This window comes from Camelus ferus, chromosome 35 (genome assembly GCF_009834535.1).
Source record: "Camelus ferus isolate YT-003-E chromosome 35, BCGSAC_Cfer_1.0, whole genome shotgun sequence".
In the NCBI taxonomy this organism is placed as follows: domain Eukaryota; kingdom Metazoa; phylum Chordata; class Mammalia; order Artiodactyla; family Camelidae; genus Camelus; species Camelus ferus.
In genome coordinates, this window is record NC_045730.1 from 15,140,209 (window position 1) to 15,159,612 (window position 19,404).

The 19,404-nt window shown below is 36.9% G+C and overlaps 1 protein-coding gene across 2 annotated transcripts in view; it reads left to right on the forward strand.

Moving 5' to 3' along the window:
* Positions 1-19,404, forward strand: part of ST8SIA6 (ST8 alpha-N-acetyl-neuraminide alpha-2,8-sialyltransferase 6) — a 137,380-nt gene that overhangs the window by 66,967 nt on the left and 51,009 nt on the right. For both annotated transcript variants that reach the window (XM_032473656.1, XM_032473657.1), the window contains exon 4: positions 11,722-11,808. In XM_032473656.1, coding sequence (XP_032329547.1) covers positions 11,722-11,808 — 87 coding nt within the window. The remainder of the gene's footprint in view (positions 1-11,721; positions 11,809-19,404) is intronic.

The following is a 19,404-nucleotide window of genomic DNA, read 5'->3' on the forward strand; positions in this document are numbered from 1 at the left end:
GGTAAATCATGGTGGATAGCTAATTATTATCATAGTTCAAAATTAATACCTGAAACCTTTGGGTGTTTTTGTGTTCTAATCATACATTCAGTTTCAGTTTCAGAAACACACAGCAACTTCTCTGTGCCCAGCACTATGACAGGCACAGAGGCAATTGTTCTCAACCTGGAGGTGTGTATCAGACTCACTGAGAGCTTTTTCAAAGTTTGCATGGTTGAGAACGCTTACATAAGGGACACAACGATTAATAGATTATTTCCGCTCTTAAGCAGCTCACAGCATATTAAGGAGGTCAAGTATTTATAAAACTTTGGCTTTTCCTTCTCTTTCTTTGTAGATTCCTCCGCATCTTCCCTTGCTTCTGACACCCAGAACTCAGCCTCATTTCTCTTCATTCTCAGACCTGAAGGAACTCATTTAGTCTCATAGATTTAAATACCACCTGTATACTGATGATTCTCAAATTTATATTTCCCACCTGGACCTCTTTCCCGATTTGTATGATCTCTGCCCAGTCAACACCTCCCTGGGGTAGTCACAAGGAGTCTCCAACCTTATACATCTCACTGAATCTCCTGGATTTCCCCCTGAACATCGTACTTCCACACTGTTCCCCATTTCAGTTAATGGCAAGTCTGTTCTTCCAGTGCTTAGTCCTAAAAGCTTGGGGTTATCCTTGATTCCTTCCATCCCATTATCTGTCATTAAATCTCACTGGCTACCTTCAGATCATATTCAGAAGCTGATAATTTCTTACAAACTCTACTACTTCCAGCCTGGTCCAAGCCATCTTTATTTCCAACCCTGGATTATGGCAGACATCTCTAAATTGTCTTCTGACTCTTCCCTGCTCTCTTAGAGACTATTCTCAATGAAGTATACAGTTGGAACCTTTTTAAATGTAAGTCAGATCAGATGGCTTTTCTGTTCCAGAGTCTTCCCATTTCACTCAGGAAAAAGGACAAAATTCTTAACAACAACCTACAAGTTCCTTATAGGCATCCTCTCAAATATGCATGTAATGTATTTGCCAATAACAGCACAAAGTGGATGGGTGGGAGTAAAGTTGTATTGGCTAAGAAAATGACTAAAAATGGTAAAGTAATAATTACAACAATGTGTAATTGCATTATAACATTAGTAGGTGTAATACTGTGTGACAAAAATTCCACAAAAAGAAGAAAAAGGAATGAGAGCTATATAAGAATAATGTTTCTGTATATCAGTGCAATTAAGCTAGTATAAATTGAAAGCTGATTCTGATAAGATTATGTGGTAAACCCTAGAGCAACCACTAAATATATATATATTTAAAATAATTAAATATGTTAAAATGCTACATTAGAAAATTTTCACTTAAGACAAAGGAAAGCTGTAAAGGAGAAATAGAGGAACAAAAAATACATGAGCCATAAAAACAAAAGTAAAATGGCAGAAGTAAATCTCTATCAATAATAACATTAAATGTGAATGGATTAAATCATGTAGTCAAAAGGCAGAGATTGTCAGACTGGATTAAGAAGCGTGATCAAACTATATGTTATCTACAAAAGGCACATTTTGGATTCAAATATACAAATAGATTGAAAGTAAAAGGCTTGAATAATATATATCATCCAGACAGCAGCCACAGGAAAGCTGGAGTGTCAATCCAGCAGGAAGCTATAATAATTATAAACACATATATATCCAATAACAGAGCACCAAAGTACACAAAGCAAAAACTGAGAAAGGAAGAAGTAAATAATTCAACAATAATTGGAGACTTAAATGCTCTATTTACAATAGTAGATACAACACCAGACATCTATAGAATACTCCACCCAACAACAGAATATACGTTCTTCTCAAAGGCACACAAAACGCTGTCCAGGATAAATCATATACGAGATTATAAAACAAACCTCAACAAATTTACAGAAATAATAACAAAGTCTGTTATCTGGCCACATTTTAATGAAATTTAAATGAATATTCAGGAAAAAATTACAGAAACTCATAAATATGTGGAAATTAAACAACATACTCCTAACTCTGCAGTGGATCCAAGAAGCAATAGAAAGGGAAATCAGAAAATACTTCGAGATGAATGAAAATGAAGGCACAATGTATCCAAATTTATAGGATGCAGGGGCAGTGATAGCTAAAGTGTACAGGACTTCTTTTTGATGTGATAAAAATATTCCATAATTGACCTAGTGATTGTTGCAAATACCTGTGAATATTATACAAAACCTTTGACTTGTATGTTTTAAATGAGTGAAATGTATGGTGTACTAATTATACCTTAATGAAGCTGTTAAAAACTTTAATGTGCCTGCAAATCATTTGGGGATATTATCTCCATACAGAATATGATTTCGTAGGTCTGGGGCAGGGCCAGAGAGTCTGCATTTCTAATAGTCTTGTATGTGATGCCAGCACGGCTCGTCTGAGGTCCACACTTTGAACAAGGTCTTTACCATCAGATTACTTTTTATCTTTCTGACCTCATCTCCTGTCATCTTCATGCGTGGATTCCTGAGTGACTCATATGTGATTTCTAGCCAACCTGACCATCTTGTAGTTCCTTGAACATACCATGCCTGCCTCTACCTCTGGCCTTTGCCCTTGTCATTCCCTTTGCCTAGAATGCTCTTCCCATTCCCACACCCCCATAAGTGCAGAGCAGGCTTAATCACCTTCAAGTCTTTGCCCAGCTCTTCCCTCCCAGTGAGGTCTTTACTGACCATCCCACATCAGTTGCAACCCAGTTTCCCATACTTTCTTTCCCTCTTTTCCTGTTTTATTTTTCTACATAGCACTAAGTAAGTAATATTTCACCATGCTGTTTATGTGTTATTTGGTGTATAGTTTGGTAGGATGGCCATAACAAAGTACCATAGACCAGTTGGCTAAAACAACAAAAATCTATTTTCTCTCAGTTCTGGGAGCTGGAAGTCCAAGATCAAGGTGTGAGCAGGTTTGGTTTCTCTGGGGTCTTTCTCCTTGGCTTGTAGATGGCTGCCTTCTTGTGTCCTCCTCACATGGTCTTTCTGTATGTTTGTCACACTCCTGGTATCTCTCTGTAGATACAAATTTCCTTTTCTTAGAAGAATGTCAATAGATTGGATTAGGGATACCCTAATGGCCTCATTTTAATTTAATCCCCCATTTAAAGACCCTTTCTCCAAATATATTCTGAAGTTTCTGGGGGTTAGGAATTCAGCATGTGAGTTTGGAGGAAGACAGTTCAGCCTTACTTTGTCTTTTTTTTTTTTTTTTTTTTTGCCCATCATCCTTTATTATGATATAAATTTCATGAGAACATGGATTTATTTTTAATAATCCATTATTGGTCTAATACTATTGACCTAATACTAACACTATTGTATTATTGGCTTCTAGAACAGTACCTTGCACATAGCAGATGCCCAATAAGTATTTATTGAGTAAAAACATGAAAACAAAAGGGTAAGTGCTGTAGAGATATTGAGTCAGTTTAGGTATAAAGGACTCAGGGGAGGTAGAGGTCAACTCTACTTATGTGAGTTAGGAGAATTTAAATTCCAAAAGGTAGTCACTCAGATGGTTTAAAAATCTTATCATATGTACTCTCCACACTCACTCCTTCACTCTTGTAACTCACCCTGACTGTATACTATATTACGCTGTTGCTAGCTTAGTGTGCTTCACCACTCTGTGTAGCCTTCCTGATACCACATCCCATCCCCTTATAAATAGACACCCCATTCCCTCTTGGTTGGCCAACATTAGCCAATCAACTAATTGGTTGCAGTATTTCCTAGCATGTGTCTTAAATATGTAATTACTATCCAAACCCTAAGATGTAGTGTTCCAGGACAGAGAAAGTGTTCCCTTAAAAAAAAATTCAATATTTGACTTTTTCAAATGTGGCAATTTAGAGGTTTGGAGATTTCACTGGGACTATGAAGAATTACATTGGCATCATTAGAAATTAATTCCTCAAGCTGTTTTGGAATGTTTAACTTGTCTTAGGGACACTAAAAGGTATAGGGGGAATAAATTTGAGATCCCTTTCTCCTATGCCAATTGACAGGAACCACAGCATTCTACTTAGAAGAGTTCATCATGCAAAGTTAAAAACAATGTAAATTGAATTCTCTTAACTTTAGTGGATGAAATGTCAGTATGTCAGTTCTATTCGTAGCTCAACTCAGTCTACCTGCTACCTACTTCTCTTTTTTAGCTGTCATACAGTCATCAGTCATTTCTTTAAAAAGTATTGCCCAGTGGAAATGATTGGCTGCACTGACTAAAAATCTTATGGCACTGTATTGATTCGCAGAATTTATTCTCATGTAGACCTGAGCTCTTCTGGGGTTTTGTAGAAACTAGCTTCAAAAGACTGTTTGGTCTACATAGAACACCACTTACCAGCCTACTGACTTTTTATTCCCCACCCATTTCAGTAGACAAAAACGTTGGCTTTCACTGTGAAGAATGTTTTAGGAAACCAAATCAGTATCTCAGCTGCTTAAATAGGACTAATAAATGAACGTCCTCAAGATAATGTCTAGGCATCTAATAAGCACCCAAGAAATATTTAATGATTAAATTAATTAATCATAAATTATAGCTTTTAAAGAGCCCCTTAACTGAGATAAAACTAGTCACAGAATGTAGGTCTTCATCTCCAGAGAGACACTTTTCTAGAAAAATATTTCATTATTTATTATTTTTTTTATTGAGGTATAGTTGATTTATAATATTAGTTTCAGGTGTACAACATAGTTAGTGATTCACAATTTTTAAAGATTATACTCCATTTATAGTTATTATAAAGTATTAGCTGTGTTCCCTGTGCTGTACAATGTATCCTTATAGCTTATTTATTTTATATATAGTTGTTTGTGCCTCTTAATTCTCTACCCCTATCTTGTCCTTCCCCCCTTCCCTCTCCCCACTGGTAACCAGTAGTTTTTTCTCTCTATCTATGAGTTGGTTTCTTCTTTGTTATATTCACTAGTTTGGGTTTTTTTTTTTAATTCCACATAGAAGTCATATACAGTATTTGTTTTAGAAAAATACTTTAAATTTTAATATATTTACTTAGTATCACTTAGCATGTTATTTATAATTTGTAACCACTTTGAGTATTATTAATAATGATTTAAATAGGCATTATTTATTCTTTTGAAAATAACTTGCTGTGTTATTTAGTATGATTTACTGTATGTCTTGGTACCAGAAAATATTTCTGAAGGGATTAATTTTCAGTTTCATTAGGAAAATAGATGAGATGCAGCATGATATATTGGAAAGAGAGCAGACTGTGAATCAAAAGCCAGTGAGTTGAATTCCTAGCTCATCTGCTTAAAATATAATATTGAGCAAACTGTTTATCTTCTCTGAACATTTAGCTTTGTCATCCATAAAAATGGGGGTGAATAACATTGGAATAGCATAGGGTGAAGGCTGTACTTTGCAAATGAAAACCAACTATAAATGTAAATTTGCAGAAAGTAAGATGTGATTTAGATCATTTTACTCAACAGGAAACTTTAAAAGAATCACATTTATTTCACCAATTAGCCCACACTTACAGCTTATGTGTAATTTTTCCTTCTCCAGCCAGGCTCCCACCTTGCAAATCATAATGTTACTGTGGTTATCTTAATTTTCTAAAAAAGCTGGTTGGTGATTTATTTTTCAGTAGAAAAGGGCAAGCATGTAGGGGGGAAAAAAAGCCCTCCATTTGATATTCCTTATTCTTTAGTCTTCCCATATATAATATCAGAGGATAATGTATCAATTCTAGGCTGGACCTAAAAAAAGATTCTTTGAAGACCACAGTTTCAGGAAATAAAGTAGCTTGAGTACTGTCTTCTGATTATAAAATGGCCAGGAGTATTTCTTCCTTTACAAGAGATAGTCTGCTGCAATGTGTTCAACTTGGTTTTAAATATCAGAGGTTGTAAATTCAAAAGCACTTTTACGCAGCTAACTTACTAGTATAATTAGATACATTATGATTTGACATCTTTCATCATTAAGCTAAATTGGAGCCAGCCACAATTTATTGGGGGGTATATGTCATTAAAACAAAACGTTTTAAAAGACCGTATGTATTTTACAATGCATTTTTATTCTAATTGGCAATGGATGATCATTTTAATGTTCTAGAGTAGGCTTGATATAAAAGGAAGAATGATAACAAAATGGCACAAACTCTGCTTTTCAAGTAAGCCAAAGTTAATGTGTAATATACATAAGAGCATTTGCTCAAAACCTTGGGAGAAATAAAGTCACCTTTAATTTCCTAAGATAGATCTAATATGGTCATTCTGTTTCACTGGGGCTCAGGACCACTCTGAATAAGCCTTCTTGATGAGTCAGGTTTGGCAGCAAAGTCTCATCTGGCCTTCTCAGCAGACCTCCATAGGGCTTAAACTGGGGAAAAACTGGAAAGTTTGGAGCCAGACTAAGGGTTTGGGGGATAGGGGTGGAGAGGTATCAGAGCAGCAGTGCACTCATGTTTCACAACTAGCTTGGGGAGGAGGGAGCCTGCTAGGTCGCATTTGCTGATTCCCACAGTGTAAAAGCTCCCACCTTGGCTGATTTCAGGCTCCCGGGTTTTACAGTGTGCTCACGACGTGGTTCAAAGTTTGACAGGGGACTCTCCCCAGCTTGTATGAGCCAGCTCTAGTACAGGGCGGACATTTTCTTTCCAGTGTTTTTTGAAAAGTCACTTTTTAATTTTGATGAAGTTCAGTTTATAGATGTCTTCTTCTATAAACTACATTTTGTGCATAGTATGTACAAAATCTAAGGTCATTCAGAATTTTTTCTTCTATTTTCTTCTAGATGTTTTCCAGTTTTAGTTCATACGTTTAGATTAATGATCATTTTTGAGTGAATATTTGTAGATGGATGAGATAAGACTTGATGATTTTTACAAAAATAGATAGCTATCCACTTGTCTAGCAACATTTGTTAAAAGATTTTTCTTTTCCCATTGAATTGTCTTGTTGAAAAACTTTATTTGTGGATTTTCTATTATTCCATGAATTTATTTGTCTTGACATAAATAAGAAACTGCTCTGATATTGTAATACTGTAGTAAGTCCTGAAACTGGGTAGAGCAACTGTTTCAAATTTGTTGTGAATTTTAAAATTCTTTTGGCTATTCTAGGTCTTTAAATTTCCATATGAATTTTTGAATCAAATTCTCCATTTCTACAAAAATTACTGCTGAGATTTTTGGTGTAGTAAATATATTTTGCAATTAGAATCTATTGAAAATTGTCATCTTAATAATCTGGGGTCTCCTGACCCATGGACATGGGATATTGCTCCATTTATTTAGGTCTTGTTTAATTACTTCACTAATATTTTGTGCTTTTAAAGTGCACAGGTCTTGCACATCTTTGGTCAGATTTGTTCCTAAGTATTTCACAATTTTGATGATGTTATAAATGGAATTGTTTTAAATTTTAATTCTATTTGTTTCTTGCTGGTCTATAGAAACATAACTGATTTAGTAGGTTGACCTTATATCTTGAAAATTTCCTAAATTATTAGTTCTGATAGCTTCTTTTTGTAAAGTCTTTAGATGATCATATCCTCTCTGAGTAAAGACAGTTTTACTTACTCCTTTGTAACCCGGATGACTTTATTTCTTTTTCGTGTCCTGTTGCTCTGCTTGGACCTCCAGAACAACATGGGATAGAGATGGTGAGAATGGACATCCTTGCCTTGATCTTGATCTCAGGGGGAAAGTGTTCAGTCCTTCACCATGATATATGATCCTAGCTGTACAATATTTTTTTGTAGGTACCTTTTATCAAGTCGTGTAAATTCCCTTCTATACTGGATTTACTGAGAATTTTTGTCATGGCTGAATATTGAATTAAGTTAAATGCTTTTTTTCCCTCATGTAATGATTGAGATGATTATTTGGTTTTTATTTTTTATAATGTTAGTTTGGTGAGTTGCATCGATTGATTTTCAAATAAACCAACTTTCCATTCCTGAGATACACCCTGTTTTGTCATAGTGCCTTATCCTTTTAACATACTGTTGAATTCAATTTGCTAATATTTTATTCAGGATTTTTGTATCTATATTTATGAGGAATATTGGTCTGTAGGATCTTTTGTTGTTATTTTTTTTAATGTCCTTTTCTGGTTTTGGTATCAGGATAACACTGTTCCCATAGAATGAGTTGGGAAGTATCCCCTGCTTCAGTTTTATAGAAGACTTTGTGTAGAATTGGTATTAATGTTCTTTAAATGTTTGATAAAATTCTTCAGTGACACCATCAGGGCCTGGTGTTTTCTTTGTAGGACAAATTTTAATTACAAATTCATTTATATTAATGACTGTAGGACTATTCACATTCTCTCTCTCTTCTTGAGTGAGCTTTGGTAGTTTGTCTTTTGATGAAGATGTCCATTGCATGTAAATTGTCAATTTTTTTGGCATTAAGTTGTTGTTATACTTTTAACATCTGTCGGACTGTTAGTGCTGTACCCTCTCTCATTACTAATATTGGTCATTTGTACCTTCTCTTTTACTAAATCAGTACAGTAAGCAGCTTATCAATTTTATTGATTTTTCAATGAACCAGCTTTTGATTTCATTAATTCTTTCTTTTAAATTTTATCTCCTTCTGCTGTTAGCCTAATTTTCATGTTAATATTCCTTGCTCAGAACTCTGCTTTGTCTGGTGTGAATATAGCCATTGCAGTTTCAGGTTAATTAGTTCCACTGTGGTATATACCTTTCTCTATCTGTTTACTTCAAATTTATTTGTTTATATATATGCAGTTAGTTTCTTATAAACAATATGTGGTTGGTTCCTGCTTTGAAAAAAAACAGTCTGATATTCTCTGCCTTTTAATTGGTACGTTTAGATTACTAATATTTAATGTGATTATTCATATGGTTAGATTTAAATCTACCATTTTGTGGCTTGTTTTCTATTTGCCTGCTCTTTGTTCCTTTTCCCTTGGATTGAGTCATTTTCTGATTAGATTTTATCACTTTCTGTGGTTTGTTTTCACTAGTTGCTTTAGGTGAACAGTTTACATCTTTCTCTTACCACAGTCTGCTTTTAAGTGATTTATATTATACCACTTTATTCTCCTCTCCCCTTTCTAGCCTTTCTTCTATAGTTGTCATGTATTTATTTCTACATATGTTAATACATTCCTCAATATTTTATTACTGTTATTACTTTAAATAGCCAATTATCTTTAAAAGGCCTAGAAAAGGAAGAAACAGTCTTTGATATGTATTTACATATTTACCATCTCCCAGTGCTCTTCGTTACTTTGCTTTCAGTTCGCCTTTCAGTCTGATTCCATTTTTCATCTGCCTGAAGGATTTCCTTTAGCATTCCTTGTACTGAAGATTTGCTGGTATGATTCACTTCAGCCTTTGTACAACCTGAAAAAGTCCTTAATTTATGTTCATTTTTTTGAAAGGTTTGCAGACGGTAGAATCCTAAATTGACAGTCGCCCTCACCCATTCCTGTTCTGTATTTTAATGGTATCATTAGGCTGCCTCTGACTTGCACTGTTTCTGACAACTATGCTGTAATTCTCATCTTTGTCTCTGTGTACACAAGGTGTCTTTTTTCTCTACTACTTTTACAATTTTCTCTCCATCACTGGTTTAAAGAAACTTTATTATTATGTGCCTTGCTGTAATTTTCTTCATGTTTCTTGTGCTTTGGGTTTGTTGAGCTACTTGAGTCTGGGTTCGTTGAATTTGGAAAATTTGCCACCGTATTTTTTTGAAATTCTTTTTGTCTCTTCTCTCCTGCTAGGACCATAATTTCTTGTATACTGGGCTCAATAATTATGTTGAGTTGTCTCACAACTGAATGATTCTCTGTAACTTTTTCATTCACCTCTTTCCCCCTTTACCTTTCATTTTCAATGATTTCTATTGCTATGTCTTCAAATTCACTAATCTTATTATCTTAGCTAGATGTCATGAGAAATGTAATTTCTTTTTAATCTAATAAATGACATTTAAATAAAACTTTAGACTCTGACACATTGGGTTTTTATGATGATAATAATTTCCTATTTACTGTACTTCATGAAATATTTTATCTTGATGACTTAAGATACAATTCCAATTCTCCTTGATTTAATCAGTATTTGTATTTGGCCCCTCCCTTTCCATTTCCTCTTTAGTTGAGCTTTGTGGGACAGCAGTTTTTTGTTACTTTGCCTGATGAACCCTGGTACACACAGTGCTCTGATTATTGTCCTGTTCCCAATATGGTCAAATGGCTAAAAACCATGCCTTGATGGTAGACAAGACTTCTCTGGACAAGAGTGGATAGTCATAATGTTATGTCTCTCTTGAAGAACCAGACATTGGGAGAGCTGTGAGTAGGCTGCTGGATGTGCATGTCTTTTATTTTATTTTTGAGCTTAATGCTGCTTTGCAGAAGGTCTTTGGCTATCTTCCACCACATGGACATAGGCAGTCCTCACTCCAGCTAGGAAGTGTCACATCTAGACAAAGCTTTGGAGCCAGAGTATATAGATCTCTCAAGCCACCTGGTGTACCAGGACAAGTCTTAAGGCCCGTGGGAGAGGTAAACCGGTTAAGGTTGGACGCCTGTATGCAAGTACAACTATTTTTCTTCTCTCCTGTGGTAGCTTTTCGCTTTGCTTCTCCTTTAATATTCAGCACAGTCTTCCAAGATTCTCAGCTTTTCTTAGCTGGTCCAATGAGAACCAGGAGAAAATGTTTTTGATTAACCTTGATGGCAACATTCACAAGAGAGATACCCAAAAGGTTGGTAAATTTCAGGGGCAAAGGAGTTGCTTGATTGACTATCTTCCCCACCTATAATAAATACCTCCTTTAAACTTTGGAGGATCCACATTGTACTGTGTTGGGGTGGGTAAGGAATGTTCCTGACAAGATTCTTTACTGCCTTCCCCACCCACTCACCAACACACACTCTTTCTCTTTGTTACAGAGCCTTGGTCTCAGCAGCCGGCAACTAATGACTGTGATATTAATCAAAGGAAAATTTAAGGGTGGTTTTTTTTTTTCCACTCAAAAGGATATATGCATTTAATTGCTAACCCTTAAATATGAGAGGCTATTCTGTGATTAAAGGACTTATTACCTAATGACAGAGTATCAGGTAGAGGAAGATTGACTGGGGACTGGGATCCTGACCAGCTCTACCACTGTGCCTGTAGAGTTTTATACCAATATACATCTCTTTCAACTTGGCCTAATCTAGTTTTTTAATGTACCATTCAGAATGAACATTTAAGATGATTATTTTGGGGAAATGTTATCCATATAGCCCAAGATAAATCTATCAATGTAGAGTCTGAAAAAAATGATTGACTGTATATTTATGTTAAACATCTAGAGAAAGATCTACTGATTTATTAATGAGATGCTAAGGTGAAATGGCCCTAAGATATGAATGTGAACTTGTGTGCTGTCATGGTTTGTTTGTAATACTACACTTGGCTTCTGATACGTGCAAATTATACATTCCCAAATCAACAGAATAATTCCTTAAGAATTGCATGTTCCTAGGAGTTTCAAAATGGGTATGATATTTACTTACTTCCACGTCACCTTATTTCAGAAAAGATGTAAAGGGCTAAAGTGAATAGATTATAAGTGTCCTTTGGGACACATATATTTGTTTAGCAAAAAAGTGAGATCTTTATTTTCTAATTTCATTAACATTTGACTTTTAGGTATTCAGAAGATGACTATCTTCAGATTATCACAAATATCCAGAGCTGTCCATGGAAACGACAAGCAGAAGAATATGAGAATTTCAGGTAAAAACATTTCTTCATAAATAATAGGTGATAAAAAGTGTTTTGTCCATTTGCTTTCTAGGGAAAATAAGCAACAGTGTTGTTAAAAAGAAAAGTAGCAGGGGCCAGGTGACAATCAGGAAGATGTCATTCCAAGATCGCCTCATAAGGCACATGGTCCTCTGTCTCCTTCTCTTATATGGAAGTTTGTATTTGTAATTATGTGACTGAAATTAATTACAAAAATCCCATGTTCAAAATGATAGTTTTTGTTGTACTTTTTATTATATTTTAGAGGCTACTGCTGCTGCTCTGTACCACTTGTATTTGACATTTATTTATTTTGTAAATAGAATGTAACAATGTTAAGGAATGTTTGGAAAACATAGAAGGCAAAATAATCATCTGTGGTCCCATCGATTTAGAACAAAAACTATTCCTTCCTGCGTATTCCCTTCCAGTTTGTCTCATTAGCTTTTCGACACCAGCAACGTACAGGGACATGAGATGCCTCAGGTAATTACCTGGGAGGTGCTGTCAAAAGCCTGACAAGACCAGGTTATCCATTGATGGTTACAGAGCTATCCTGTGCGTGGATAACTTGGAGCCCACCCGACAGAAATCAGTTGTGTCAGAACAGTTCTCTGCGGCAGGTGCCTGGATATTTCCCTGGCACCTCTTCCTCCTAACACCTGCTCATACGGTGCCACTGGGCCATGATCTCTGTGCTTGCCTGGGCTCCATTTTCCCTGCTTTTCTTTGCCCACATTCTGATTCTTTGTTTTGCATCAGTACAAGTTTTGTCGTGTGCTAAGTTATGACAGTATGGAAGCATGTGTTTTTCTTTACTGGTTCCTGTTTTCAAAACTGACTCGAAATAGCAAGCGTTTTCAAAACCCTATTAAAGAGACTTTGCTGTCCTCTGAGTTTCTCTAGCAAGTATCTGCTGCTGCACTGTCTTTACTGTGGGAAGGCAGCTCTTCTTGCTTGGACAGGGCTCTGGCTTCTGCCTGCACCTCATCCAGTCAGTACGCGCAGGGGTCCTTGGACCAACGGCCTGTGATTCTGTGGCCAATTCAAGAGGAGGGAAGGTTCTGGTCAGCTCCCATTGGGTGAAGGAGTAGCTTCCTGATTGCATACAGCTAAAAGTGAATATCCTTCCTCCACTGGGCAGACACATGAATTGTCATGACTTCCTATGAGATGCCATTACGTATTTTTCTGAACTGAGGGATGAGAAAAAGGTTGAGATATTTAGCTATTTGATCTCCAGAGTATTTTATGCTACCTAGTCTCCTGTAGACTGAATGGGTCCCCTCAGAGTCATAAATTTCATCAAAAAATAAATTAAAAATTGAAAAACTGAATCACCAGTATGATGGTATTTGGAGGTGGGACCTTTGGGAGGTGACTGGATTATGAGGGTAGAGTCCTTATGAATGGGAGACATGACCTTATAAAAGATGCCACGGACTACTTCTCACCCCTTCCATCAAGTGAGGACACAGTAGGAAGACGGCTGTCTCAGAACTAGGAAGTGGATTCTCACCGGACACCGAATCTGTCAGCACCTTGATCATCTTCTACTTCCCCGCCTCCAGAATCGTGAAAATAAGTTTCTGTCTTTTATAAGCCACCCAGTATATAGTGTTCTGCTCAAATGAACTAAGACAAGTTCTACTAAACAGCAGACTAGATTTGAGAGATCGTTGTAACAGGAAGACCAGGTAGAAAGTTGCACAGGCAATTATAACCGAATTGATCACAGAGTCAGTGAACGAGTGGCAGGCGAGTCTGGTTTTGAGAGACCTTTCTACATGTGCAGAGTAGGCAAAAAAAGAAAGAGAATATGGAGGTTTTGAACCATTGAGGATCAATCCCAGATCATTAGCTGGAAAAGACCAGATGAGTGGTGACGCTGATAATTAAAGTAGGGGGTCAAGGAGCTTCTACATCTGACTGTAAAGTTGGTGTAGATCAAACCTCCTGAGAATAACACAAAGGATACCAAACACCTCTTTGAGGCCAGTGGAGAGCTACCAGGGCAGATCCAGAAGAAGAAAGAAATCTAGGGAGGAGGGACCTGCATTTGGAGCTGCTTTTCCTCACCGAGAGCTTGCGGGATGCACAAGCCAGAGGAGGATGGGCGCCAGAGAAGCTGAGCAGTGCTTCTAGCAATCCCTAGAAACACCCAGTTTTCTCAAAGACTGATGCCCAAACTGGAGTCATCTCCATCCTCAACTGGATTTCGATCTGCCCTTGGCCTGGATGCTTGATGAAATCAAAATAAATCCTCTCTGGAAGAAGGTAACCTCACTCTGAGTCTTGGGTGATCTCTGTAAGCCTTTATACACAGTCTAGCTCAATTAAAAAGAGAATTTTTTAAAAGGGTTTTTCCTTGTGTGTGTGTGTGTGTGTGTGTGTGTGCTAAAAATCTGGAGTCTCTTCGAATCCAAAGCTGCATGAAAGTCACTGGGTGCAAATTAGGATGAATAGATGCTGTATAGATGGGGATATGCAGACATAATGGCCATTTCCCCCTTAGTACCATCTCAGTACAAAAAGTGCATCTATAACCTTGATGAGTACCCAGTGGCCCATCTATCCCTTCAGGGCGAATCTAAGAAAACATCTGGGACTATAACACTTACTGTTTATTGTCATTCAAGAGAACAGTCATGGTGACATTTATGTATTTCTTTGAACATTTATTATATCAGGATGTTCTTTTTATGGGCATATTTGTAAACTGAATTATACAAACCCACAACAGAAATGTGTGCAATTAAACCATAATAAACTATCCACTTTTCTCAATTTTTAGTAATATAGCTGGCCAAATCTGGAGAGTTTCTAGCTTATTTATAAAGTTGGTGTTATGGAAATGTCCCCGAGTTTTATAGATGCCAAGTAGCTAAATTGTTTCCTATTTTATTTATTTATAGCAATTTATACCAAATTGAAGAAAAGTGAAAGGTGGTAATATTCTTTAAGCAGGAATTACTAAAGTTACACTAAATTCTGGAGAATATGTGCAAGTAAATATATTCTAAGTCCAGCTTGATTGTTGAAACTCCCAACAGTTGCTACCTAGGAACTATTTGAAGATGGCCTTTTGTGGTCACATGATCTAAAAATCAGACAGCTTTCCACAGGGAACTATATTCAATATCTTGTGGTAACCTATAATGGTAAAGAACGTGACAACGAATATACGTATGTATAGGTATGAATGAAACATTATGCTGTCCGCCAGAAATTGACACAGCATTTTAAACTGACTATATACTTCAGTTAAAAAAAATGCAGATTAAAAAAAAAAAAGCAGAGAGCTTTTCTTAAGTAAATATGCTGCCTGCTAGCAGAGAGCATACATTTTATTTATCAATAAATATTTGTTTCGGGTTTACAATGCCAAAGCACAATAGACCCCTTGAGCCTGGGACGGTATGAGACATGTGCTAAGTAGGACCTCAGTAAATGTATATTAAATAAATGGTTGCATGAAAATAAACCAGAAAAATGCAAGGTTTTCTTACTGACTTTGAAGAAATTGTAGCCAGTTTGGTGAGACAAGAAATAAGAATATGAATATTCATGATTTAATGTCAAAATGAGTGAGGTTTACAAATACCATAATATATCAATGCACAATCAGTGCGGGATGTAATTTCTTGAAACATTTTTGTGGAAAGAAACAGGACTTGAGCTGTAGCTCTGAAGATAAGTGGAAAGGGAGGGAGAAACCAGGAGCGATGGGACCAGGATAAGCATGAATAATTTTGAAGACCAGCTTCACTGGAGCTGTGAACTTGTACTAGAGGGAACTTGGGAGGAAGGGGGTGCTTATAGGTAGACAGGGGCCGGCCTGATGAGACACAGGGCTCTGATTATCAAAGTCCACAGGCTTTCTGTAGATACCAGGAACCCAACAGAGATATTCCCAGCAAGGGAATTACATGATGAATTTATTATTTTAGGGAATGTATTCAGTCAGCAAAATGTTATGCAAATTAGAATCTTAGGAGGGAGTGAGCAGACGGAGGGAAATCAGAGCAGTCAGGGTTGGTTATAGAAAGATGACTGCAGAATGATGATCTCAAACATCAGTGGTTGCTATAGAACTATCAAGAAGGGATACTTGACTGTCAGCTCCTTGAAGACCTGGTATGTTTTATTTATCTTTGTGTCTCCTGTGACCATCACATAGATGGTACCCAGTAAATAGCCGTGGTATACATGACTTGAAAGAGTGGGGAGGGTCTGGTTGCTTACTGATTCCTGGTTTTCTAATTGAAGGAGAAGAAAAATAGAGTCAAGGACACACAAGAAAATTTGGGTTTGGTTGATTGGGATATTAGTGGTGCTAGGGACAAGTAGAAAGATTTCAAAGGGAAGTTGCTTTTGAGAAGATAAGCTGATTTGGGGCAGGCTGTGTTTGAGATGACATTGGGACAACCAGATGCAGAAGGAGTTTTCTTGGTCTGGGATCAACATTTAAGTGTTAAGAGAAAATGGGCTCTCCTGGAAAAGGAAGTTTAAAAGCTAGATTATATAAGAAATAAGGCTCTCTAAAAGCCTATCTTCTCAGCAGTCTTTTTTCCCCTTGTTTAACAATGTTTGTCCTCTTTTCATAGATTCCTTAGCTTTTAATCATTCAGTACTTTAATTGTGAGTCTGAGAACTTATGCCTGGGGTTTGAGTCCCTGACTTCCCTCAGCCTTTACCTGGGAACATCTGAGGTGTATATCGGTGGTTCCATGAAGCCCTTGAAATTGTGTGTGACATTTTGTACATGTTTCTGGGAAAAAGATACCTAACTTTCATCAGATTCTCTAGGAGTTCTGGGAGCCCCAGAATGGACTAAAATATTTCTAAGAACTCCTCCAGACTTGAGGCTCTGTTTGCTTTGGCATTTGTTTGTTTCACTTTCCCTGTAAGCATTCTTATCATAAGCTTAAGTGTGGCCATAGCTCAGATTTATCCCTCCTAAAATCCAGACACTCTAAATTTCAGTTATGAACTGACTTTTCTATGAAATCTTAGTTGAACCTAGCAACGTACTTAAGAATTGAAGATGTCCTACCCACTGTTTTTTCCTTGGTATGTAGTTCGATTTATGCATAGCTACAAAGTTAAGAATGTTGAGCTGTCTGCCTTCTGCTTTTAAAATCATTGAGTAGAGTAGCTCTCCTATTATACTTATTTCCCACAAGTGCAATTTGATGCACGTATAATTATTTGTGTAAAATCTAACCTGGATTTCAGTTTAAGAAGTTCAAAATCTTGTAATAACCTTTAATGGAAAAAAATATGAAAACAAATAATATGTATGTATATGCATGACTGGGACATTGTGCTGTGCACCTGAGATTGACACATTGTAATTGACTGTATGTCAATAAAAAAAATAAAAATTAAAAAATTTTTAAAAAAGGGTTTAAGAAGAAGTAGAGGAGAAAAAGTTATAGGCAGTCCCCAACTTACAAGGATTCAGCTTAACAATTTTTTAACTTTACGATGGTGCGACCTTGATACACGTTCGTTAGAACCTGTACTGAATTATGATCTTTTCCGTGGTGTCTGAGGACAGAGGGAACAAAATGTGCCCACCAAACTGAAAAGGTACCTTGAGATTGGAAAGTGAGGCAAGCAGCTCCATATAATCAGTGGATCTGTTATTCTGTGCTAACTTATATCCATGGTCGGAGCTGGTGGACCATGATTCAGGAGCATTCACAGCTGCATTCTGCATCTCCGAGGGGCCACTGGGACAATTTTATAGTTAACCTAGGGTGTGAGGGTATATGCTTGGAGACAGCAGGTGCATCCTAAGTCAAGGTCAGTGATGAGCAGCTAGTCCCATGTGAGCCAGGAATATGTCAGCGAAGGTTTTTATCATTACTCGGAGACTAATATAGCATAGAAACCACCTGGATCTAATGATTATTAAACAATGTCTGTTAACTACAAAGTCCTTGACAGCAAAGAAGAGATTTACTCACAGTACAGTCCTAGGTAGGGTCAGTAGAAGGACAGGAGGAAATGAACAAGCCTGGCATGGCGTCACTATGGTAACAGCCATTCACCGGGATTCTGACATGTGCTCTGATCCTCTCTCGTGATGTTGGGCAGTGGCAGCAGCCACAGCTCCCAGTCAGCACGACAACACAGCTCCCTGACAACACGACATCACGAGGGTGAACAGCTTGACAACCATCCTGGACCCAGACGACCATTCTGCTTTTCACTTTCAGTACAGAATCCAGTAAGTTACATAAGCTATTCAGCACTTTATTAAAAAAGAGGCTTTGTGATAGATGATATTGCCCAGCTGTAGGCTAATAATGTACATGTGTTCTGAGCACATTTAATGTAGGTGAGGCTAAGCTATGATGTTGGGGAGGTTGTGTGTTAAATGCATTTTCAACTTAAGATATTTTTAACTTACAATGGTTTTATTATTGATGTAAACCCATTGTAAGCAGAGAAAGATCTGTATTGCTTTTCACGCTCTCGTCCTGTCATTTTTAGAAACTGATGGGTAATCATTGCTTGAGCAGGACACTCGGATATTTGAGGATAATGTTATTGAGTCCAAGCTCATACTGCTTGCCATGTGACAGGTCAGTAATTGCTGGGGCAAGGAACAGTGTCTTTATTCAGAAAGTCAACAGACCAAGAAGATAGTGGACCCAAAAAACCACGATTCTTGGTTTGGATGTTAGTGAACTATAGAACAAAATGGGGGAGGTGAGGGAGTAAAGTAAAAAAGTGGTAAGTTGTTGCAAGTGTTGTGTGGTTCTGCTAGACTCCTGAGGGGGGTATGTTAATTTCATCTTGCCTGCAGCCATTCACAGGTGGGCCTGGTCAGGATGTTTCCTGTAAGTAACAGAAGGTATTTTGGCTTAATGTGGGGGCATGGGAGGCAGGGTTCCTGGAGATGGGCCATTTTAAGCTCTAGGCAACATCCTGTTAATGACTAACTTGTAGCAAATGCAAGACAATACAAAGGTTAAAGTAAAAGAAACATGGAGTCTATGGAGAACAAGATTTGTTCTTGTTTACTACAATAACATCAAAATACTTAAACGTGGTAGGAATTGCTCCCTACTTCTCTCTTCTTCAGCCTTGAAAATTCCTTTGTGAGAAGTCTGGAAATGTTTGGAAAGCAAGTTTTATCCCAGCAGATGATCTTTGAGGGTCGATAATTAGTTTTAGATTCCCTAGGTAACTTGCTTGGTAATTACTGTATTCACATTCATGAATCGTTTTTCTAACTTAAAAGAACTGTATTCATTTGTGTACTCAATTACAGAACGCTAACAGGTATATATACACAACCGTGCTTAATTTTCATTTTACTATCATATTTTTTCAGAAATAGTCATACTATTATTTTGGTTTTGGTTTCTTTTGGATACTCTAGTATTTGATTTCTTTAGACATCCCTGTGTTTCAGAGACATGAGTTTGAATCCAAAAGTGGCTGAATATTGTCAACCACATATTTACTGAAAACTTAGTGGCAGAAAATGGTGCTATTATATAAACGCACTTTTATTTTAAGACTCATGCAAATGAGATACCTTTCAAATTACTTGTAAAACAGGTATTT